General features: G+C 47.6%; 2 protein-coding genes across 4 annotated transcripts in view; both read right to left on the bottom strand.

Annotated features, from left to right (window-relative positions):
• Positions 1 to 1,302: 1,302 nt before the first annotated feature.
• On the bottom strand, positions 1,303 to 3,697 carry gpr151 (G protein-coupled receptor 151). The gene has a single exon (XM_056439732.1). The coding sequence runs from the start codon at positions 3,106 to 3,108 to the stop codon at positions 1,816 to 1,818; it is 1,293 nt and encodes a 430-aa protein (XP_056295707.1). The 5' UTR covers positions 3,109 to 3,697; the 3' UTR covers positions 1,303 to 1,815.
• A 94-nt stretch (positions 3,698 to 3,791) lies between these two features.
• LOC130209842 (serine/threonine-protein phosphatase 2A 55 kDa regulatory subunit B beta isoform) overlaps positions 3,792 to 8,654 on the bottom strand; it is a 55,640-nt gene continuing 50,777 nt past the window's right edge. For all 3 annotated transcript variants that reach the window (XM_056439729.1, XM_056439730.1, XM_056439731.1), the window contains one exon: positions 3,792 to 5,474. In XM_056439729.1, coding sequence (XP_056295704.1) covers positions 5,319 to 5,474 — 156 coding nt within the window. In that variant the 3' untranslated portion in view covers positions 3,792 to 5,318. The remainder of the gene's footprint in view (positions 5,475 to 8,654) is intronic.

Genomic DNA, 8,654 nt, shown 5'->3' with positions numbered 1-8,654 from the left:
CCCCACAGCACACACACACGCACACACACACACACACACACACACGCTGAAGAGCCAATAAATGCCTCGGTTTGAGCGTCCCCGTAATGTCGGTGAGGGTTCAGGTCCCCACTGTGACCCGAGTGTTTGAGGACTTTATGAACCTTTTTTCCGTGAAGACGTATTTCTGTCGACTTTCCCGACAAGTCGAAGACGTGTGACTTCAAACGTGAAGATGGAGGATTAAAGATGGAACATAGAAACAAGTGAAATCAACAGAATAGAAGCAGTAAAGATGGACTGGAAGACAAATCAGGGAGTAAAAGGTCCGGGATGTCGTATGTGTGCACATTGTAAAGCCTCCTGAGGCAAAATCGTAATGTGTGGTATTCGGCTGCATAAAATAAACTGAATTTTATTGAATCTCCACAAAGAAGACGTAAAGAAGAAGCTGAGAGGGCAAGTCATCAGTCCATCTACGTTCCAACCCTCATGGATGATCATGAGCGGCTGAAATCGGCCTCAGAGATGCATTTTATTGACTTTTAATTGGACTTATTTTAGATGTACTGGCTCATTTAACCGAGCGAATGCTTCAGGTGTCCATCAGTACCGGCTGTATTTAACGGTCACACCATGTATTTAAAGATAATATCATTACTGTTTCTGTGGTATTCCGGTACAATGACCTTTCATAAATTTTAAAGGTCAAAGCTGCATCTTCAGTGTCTGTGGCCGGGTCGCAACCCGAGGGATGGAGAACCGACAGTGATGTAGTTATAAGTGTTGCTCTGATTGAGGCCTTTGGCAATGAAAGGTCAACATGAATGATTAATGAGAGGAAAATGTCATGGGGGGGGGGGGGGCTGTACGGTAACTTGAGGATTCTTCGGATTTCTTTTAGTTTTTCTTTTACATTTTATTAAACCAGCAGTATTCTGTTTTTTAGTATATCTTTTATTGGATTGAGAAGTATGTCCACGTGGCTTCATTGTCCACCAGACAGACGAATGGATCCCAGATCAGCCGAGTGTGGATGATCCCTGGAGGTGAGATGATGGCTGACACCAGGAGGAGGCGTTCACCTCTAATTAGAGCCCTTGGCAATTGTAATGGAGGATGCCCTTATGAAACAATATTTAATGACCTGATGTCAGCGGGAGACCATCCGCTAATGTCTGATCCATCTCATTAAGGTGTGTGTGTGTGTGTGTGTGTGTGGAGACATTCCTGACTGATCTGAACACACGTAACGATAAAGTTAGTTTTCTACATCTATATCATTTTTTGACACCACCAGAATAATGTCACCATACACATGCAGCATGTATATAATTGTCTTTATTGTAAACGCAGGTCATGGATGCACAATGAATACAAAATGATCTCTCACCACCTCATCATCACCACCAACACCCAAAGGCGACACGTGGAAGCGATGATTGCAAATGACACGTCGCCGTTAGCGTCTTCAATTAAGACGTTTAAGATGTTTCCCGTTGGATTCTCACACATCAACTACTTAAAATAAAGGAGTGTAATTCAATAAATCTGTAATATCCCATGTTAATTCACACACTACTGAAAATGGATATAGATTACTGTGCATTGAATTCAAATTGCCATCCTTCCCAGAGCCTTTCATGGACAGTTATTCCTCTTTAAACAGTAAAAACACAATTAAAAGACAATATTATGAATCCTGTTCATCATATGAACAGATAACATGTTCGACTCGGTCTCACCCTCTGAACAATACAACCACAGTTCACTGAATACACACAGAAGCCTCTCGTCTCATCTGGAGCTGCTGCTGCTGCTGCAGGTGACCGCGGCTCATGTGTTCTGGTGCTCCCACGGAACCGGGTCATTCCCCTCTGTGTGAGACCCGGACTCCCTCTCGTGCCAGAACTGCTCCACGTCAGGCAGAACAAGCCCATCTTTGAGGCTCAGCCTGTCTGCGTCCATCTCTCCTCCTCCTCCTCCTCCTCCTCCTCCTCGACCCGGCTGAGCCTCTCTGCTGGGACCCTGGCCGGAGGTCTCCGGTCTGGGGCAAGGCGACTGGAGGGACGTCGGGGTGTGCGGCCCGGGTTTGGGCTTCGGTGGCGGCTGTTTGCGCAGCGTGAGGCGCCTCCACAGACCCCGGTAGCCCTCCCGGAACTCCTCGGAGAGAGAGAGCACGATGAGAGGGCTCACCAGGGACAGAGAGAAGGTGAGCAGCTGAGCGGAGAGGACGAGGAGAGGAGGAAGAGAGGAGACGACGGGCTGAGCTCCTTCCAGTTCCCTCTCTGCCACGTGACGCTCCCAAACCCACAGCAGCCACTGCGGGAGCCACAGCACCGCCATGGCCACGGTCAGGCCGAACAGCATCAAGGTGAGCTTCTTGGACCGGATCTGGGTGCGCATGTTCTGGGTCTTACTGGAGCGCTGCTGGCACCGGCGGTACGCCCTGCAGAAGAACACCAGGGCGACGCTGAGGGGCGCGCAGTAGACTCCCAGCGGGTAGGCGGTGGCGTACACGGCCATGAAGTCCCGGGCTTCAGGGGGAACCAGCTGCGCGCACAGCGGCAGCCCCCCGCCGACGGCCCTCTGCAGCGTGGCGAACAGCCAGTGAGGGACGGTGACGGAGCACGCGCACAGCCAGAGGAGGAGGAACACCACCAGGATGGAGCCCAGGCGGATGCTCACCTGCTTGGTGGGGTTGGACACGTACCGGTAGCACGCGTTGGCCAGCACGGCCAGCGTGAAGCTCTTCGCCGCCATGCAGGACTGGAGGAACCAGTCGGAGGTCTTGCAGAGCGCCCAGCCCAGGGGCCAGCCGGCTTTGGAGTAGGAGGCGGCCCTGAAGGGGACCGCGAGCCCCAGCACCAGCCCGTCGGCCAGCATCAGGTTGAAGATGAGCGAGTTGATGAGCGACAGTTTGCCCCGGTGCGCGCTGGAGAACAAGATGCCCACGGCGGTGAGGTTACAGGCCACGCCCAGGACGCACAGGACCCCGAGCAGAGCCGGGACCAGGACCCGCAGCTCCCCGCCGGGCTCCAGGAGCTGCCGGGAGCCTCGCTCATTGGACGGCCACTTGTCTCCGGAGCTGTTCCCCGCGGTCGCATTGCTGCCACTCCACTTATCCATCTTGTCCACACTCAAATAAGACAGTCAGATATTATGAGGAGAAATAAGAGGCAGCCAGGAGAAGAAGAAGAAGAAGAAGAAAACCAGATTTCGCAAAATTGAAGTGCTCAAAAGCAATAGATAATTACAATAATCGCATCAAGGTATTGATTGACAATCGATAATCACAGCAGAGCTCCCGTCTGTCTCCCGGTTCGTCCGGAGACACAATGCTGCAGCTCGTGCGGCTGGTTATAAAGACGCTGTTTGATTGACAGCTGACACCCTGCGCGTCGAGCAGCCTCTCGAGGCCAATTAGAAACAACCGTGCAGCAGATGAATGCGTTGGATCTATAATGTGAGTGAATTAGTCATCATTACAGTGCATGTTTATTATAGTTAAGAGGTACTTTAAAATTGTGTGAAGGCAGCAGGTGACATATATCACCTGAAGCGACAATCCAGATGGAGTTATATGAGTTAAGGTTGGTGAGAAGCTGCATTTATGTCAACATGGTAAAGTAATATAATATGAATAAACATGTTAAGAAGTTAAGAGAAGTGTGACAGTGGCTAGTCATTTAAAAACCAACGTGAAATGTATTTGTTTCCCTTTATATAGTCTTCGTCCACCAGAGGGCGTTGTTGCACCACAAGCAGCAAAGAATCATTAGATGTATACTTTTACAATTAGAGTCACAATGCAGGCTTTTCAACTTGTACATCTTTTATTCATTTTTGTATTCAAAGAAAGTCCAGTAAGCATAAAGACTGCATGGTAATTAATTGCATTTCAATACATTCTGAGCTATAAAAGTTGTTTTCTTTCTTCTTATTTTTTCAATTAGAAGTGTCACAAAGGAGGTTGTTTTAGAAGACGTTATCGTTTTTTAAAGGAATCACACTTAACAATTCCCTGATTTCACAGAGTTCAATTCAGACCTTCGACTGCTTTCGGCTCGTCAAACAAATCAAGAGACGAACGAGGAAACTGAAATACAACCTGGTGTGCATTCTTCAAACCAAACATTTTAAAACCGGCTTCTTGTGGACGAAGCCGAGTATTTTCCTCTCATATTACCTCAAATGATCTGCAGATGTTAAATATCTACACGCAGGCTGTCAGCTCCATCCGAATCAGATCTAACAATAAAGAGCTAGCGCCTGTTAGGACGTGAAACGTCAACATGTTCCACGTGGATAGTTTACGGTTCCACCATCTACAGATCATTTTGGGTACAATCTAAATCAGGTAAACATGTGACGTGAGTGTTTTTGTACCGTGGCATCGTGGTCGTGTCTCAAACCGACGGCGACGTGACGAGAGCAACGATAACGTTGAGCCTCTCGCGGCGTCGACCCCTGACCTCATCGGCGTGCAGCCGGCGCTGTGATGTCATCGAGGTCACGGCGCTCAGAGCACTTTTTTCCCCACTTGGGGCATTTTTATAAAGAAAGAAAGAAAAAAGTTAACACTTCATTTGAAACAGTCACTCTCCTGCTTGTGTCCCCCCCTCCCCGTCCCACTACATCAAACCCCCACACACCAAAAGAAGGCACCACAGCTTCTAGACAGACTCATTGACCGAGCGAAGGACTCAATAAAACGACAGCATTAAATAAAAACCACTGAGGCGGCCTGGAAGGGCTTCATGTACATCACAGACGACAGCAGCGTCTCGCCGGAGAGACTCGGAGACGACCTGGTGGCTCTGGGGGTCACTTAACGGGCTCTTCCCTCTTTTTTTTGCAGGAGTTCTGCAGCAGGTTGTCCAAAAAAAACGAGGCCTCAGGGTTGATCACGTGCACATGAGCAGGGTGACAGAGAGGGGGCGCTGTTGCTATCGTCATGTCAGCCATGTGCTCGAGTTACAGTTCAGTGTTCCCACATCCAAGCCCTTTCCTCCAGGGTCCGCAGGGCTGCTCCATCCTCCCGTTGCAGGATGCACTCCTCCGGGTGTCCACACGGTTAAATAAATTAAACAACAAGTCAAATTGAAGAATGAAAAGTCCGTTCTCGCTTTACAGGAACTGTTTTTTCCCCTCATGTTTTATCCAGCTTGTATAAATTCCCCCCATTAACCCACAAAATTCCACTGGATAATTATCTCTGGCAAAATACAAGACCGGCAGCAACCAGGCGAGGAAGAGGAGGGTGTATAAGGGCTCCAACCCTCTTTCTCCAGTCCCAGCAGGGGGTCAGCAGGGGGGGGGGGGGGGCACAGTGCTCTCTAGTTGACCTTGTCCTGGAAGATGTAGAGGTTGTTGGTGGCCGCCACGGCGATGATGTTCTCGTGCGGGTGCCACGTGGTGTGAAGGATCTTCTTGCTGAAGTCCAGGCTGTCCACGCTGATCTCGTCCTTGCGGCGCTTCCCACCGACACACACCTGGCGGGCAGAGACACAGAGGACGTGAGTTTAAACGCAAAAGTTCACAAAGATTTCAGTGATTTTTTAACCACTATCTATATATTTCTGCCCACCAGGGGGCATCAGAACGCATGAAAAACCTCATGACACAGGAGACACAGAGCAGCGTTAGCTTTCATGAAGCTCTGTTTTGGTCTCAAAGTCTTAAAGGTGAGAGAAGAGTGTTAAAGTTGAGAGAAGGGTCCTAAAGGTGAGAGAAGAGTCCTAAAGGTGAGAGAAGGGTCCTAAAGGTGAGGGAAGGGTCCTAAAGGTGAGAGAAGGGTTCTAAAGGTGAGAGAAGAGTCTTAAAGGTGAGGGAAGGGTCCTAAAGGTGAGAGAAGAGTCCTAAAGGTGAGAGAAGTGTGTTAAAGGTGAGAGAAGAGTCCTAAAGGTAAGAGAAGAGTCTTAAAGGTAAGAGAAGGGTCCTAAAGGTGAGGGAAGGGTCCTAAAGGTGAGGGAAGAGTCCTAAAGGTAATAGAAGGGTCCTAAAGGTGAGAGAAGAGTCCTACAGGTGAGAGAAGAGTGTTAAAGGTGAGAGAAGAGTCCTAAAGGTAAGAGAAGAGTCTTAAAGGTGAGAGAAGAGTCTTAAAGGTAAGAGAAGGGTCCTAAAGGTGAGGGAAGGGTCCTAAAGGTGAGAGAAGAGTCCTAAAGGTGAGAGAAGAGTCTTAATGGTGAGAGAAGAGTCTTAAAGGTAAGAGAAGGGTCCTAAAGGCGAGGGAAGGGTCCTAAAGGTGAGGGAAGAGTCCTAAAGGTGAGAGAAGAGTCTTAAAGGTAAGAGAAGGGTCCTAAAGGTGAGAGAAGAGTCCTAAAGGTGAGAGAAGTGTCCTACAGGTGAGAGAAGAGTCCTACAGGTGAGAGAAGAGTGTTAAAGGTGAGAGAAGAGTCCTAAAGGTAAGATAAGAGTCTTAAAGGTGAGAGAAGAGTCTTAAAGGTAAGAGAAGGGTCCTAAAGGTGAGGGAAGGGTCCTAAAGGTGAGAGAAGAGTCCTAAAGGTGAGAGAAGGGTCCTAAAGGTGAGGGAAGAGTCCTAAAGGTGAGAGAAGAGTCTTAAAGGTGAGAGAATAGTCTTAAAGGTAAGAGAAGGGTCCTAAAGGTGAGAGAAGAGCCCTAAAGGTGAGGGAGGAGTCCTAAAGGTGAGAGAAGAGTCTTAAAGGTGAGAGAAGAGTCCTAAAGGTAAGAGAAGAGTCCTAAAGGTGAGAGAAGAGTGTTAAAGGTGAGAGAAGAGTCCTAAAGGTGAGAGAAGAGTCCTAAAGGTAAGAGAAGAGTCCTAAAGGTAAGAGAAGAGTCCTAAAGGTGAGAGAAGAGTGTTAAAGGTGAGAGAAGAGTCCTAAAGGTGAGAGAAGAGTCCTAAAGGTAAGAGAAGAGTCCTAAAGGTGAGAGAAGAGTGTTAAAGGTGAGAGAAGGGTCCTAAAGGTGAGGGAAGGGTCCTAAAGGTGAGAGAAGAGTCCTAAAGGTGAGAGAAGTGTGTTAAAGGTGAGAGAAGAGTCCTAAAGGTAAGAGAAGAGTCTTAAAGGTAAGAGAAGGGTCCTAAAGGTGAGGGAAGGGTCCTAAAGGTGAGGGAAGAGTCCTAAAGGTAATAGAAGGGTCCTAAAGGTGAGAGAAGAGTCCTACAGGTGAGAGAAGAGTGTTAAAGGTGAGAGAAGAGTCCTAAAGGTAAGAGAAGAGTCTTAAAGGTGAGAGAAGAGTCTTAAAGGTAAGAGAAGGGTCCTAAAGGTGAGGGAAGGGTCCTAAAGGTGAGAGAAGAGTCCTAAAGGTGAGAGAAGAGTCTTAATGGTGAGAGAAGAGTCTTAAAGGTAAGAGAAGGGTCCTAAAGGCGAGGGAAGGGTCCTAAAGGTGAGGGAAGAGTCCTAAAGGTGAGAGAAGAGTCTTAAAGGTAAGAGAAGGGTCCTAAAGGTGAGAGAAGAGTCCTAAAGGTGAGAGAAGTGTCCTACAGGTGAGAGAAGAGTCCTACAGGTGAGAGAAGAGTGTTAAAGGTGAGAGAAGAGTCCTAAAGGTAAGATAAGAGTCTTAAAGGTGAGAGAAGAGTCTTAAAGGTAAGAGAAGGGTCCTAAAGGTGAGGGAAGGGTCCTAAAGGTGAGAGAAGAGTCCTAAAGGTGAGAGAAGGGTCCTAAAGGTGAGGGAAGAGTCCTAAAGGTGAGAGAAGAGTCTTAAAGGTGAGAGAATAGTCTTAAAGGTAAGAGAAGGGTCCTAAAGGTGAGAGAAGAGCCCTAAAGGTGAGGGAGGAGTCCTAAAGGTGAGAGAAGAGTCTTAAAGGTAAGAGAAGGGTCCTAAAGGTGAGAGAAGAGTCCTAAAGGTGAGAGAAGAGTCTTAAAGGTAAGAGAAGAGTCCTAAAGGTGAGAGAAGAGTGTTAAAGGTGAGAGAAGAGTGTTAAAGGTGAGAGAAGAGTCCTAAAGGTAAGAGAAGAGTCCTAAAGGTGAGAGAAGAGTGTTAAAGGTGAGAGAAGAGTGTTAAAGGTGAGAGAAGAGTCCTAAAGGTAAAAGAAGAGTCCTAAAGGTGAGAGAAGAGTGTTAAAGGTGAGAGAAGAGTCCTAAAGGTGAGAGAAGAGTCCTAAAGGTAAGAGAAGAGTCCTAAAGGTAAGAGAAGAGTCCTAAAGGTGAGAGAAGAGTGTTAAAGGTGAGAGAAGAGTCCTAAAGGTGAGAGAAGAGTCCTAAAGGTAAGAGAAGAGTCCTAAAGGTGAGAGAAGAGTGTTAAAGGTGAGAGAAGAGTCCTAAAGGTGAGAGAAGAGTCTTAAAGGTGAGAGAAGAGTCCTAAAGGTGAGGGAAGAGTCTTAAAGATGAGAGAAGAGTCCTAAAGGTGAGGGAAGAGTCCTAAAGGTGAGCGAAGAGTCCTAAAGATGAGAGAAGAGTGTTAAAGGTGAGAGAAGAGTCCTAAAGGTGAGGGAAGAGTCCTAAAGGTGAGAGAAGAGTCTTAAAGGTGAGGGAAGGGTCCTAAAGGTGAGAGAAGAGTCTTAAAGGTGAGCGAAGAGTCTTAAAGGTAAGAGAAGAGTATTAAAGGTAAGAGAAGGGTCCTAAAGGTAAGAGAAGAGTCCTAAAGGTGAGAGAAGAGTGTTAAAGGTGAGAGAAGAGTCCTAAAGGTGAGAGAAGAGTCCTAAAGGTGGGAGAATAATCCTAAAGGTGAGGGAAGGGTCCTAAAGGTGAGAGAAGAGTCTTAAAGTTGAGAGA

Source organism: Pseudoliparis swirei, chromosome 19 (assembly GCF_029220125.1).
Source record: "Pseudoliparis swirei isolate HS2019 ecotype Mariana Trench chromosome 19, NWPU_hadal_v1, whole genome shotgun sequence".
NCBI lineage: Eukaryota > Metazoa > Chordata > Actinopteri > Perciformes > Liparidae > Pseudoliparis > Pseudoliparis swirei.
Note: the sequence above shows the minus strand (reverse complement) of the source record. Positions and strands in the feature narration are given on the sequence as shown.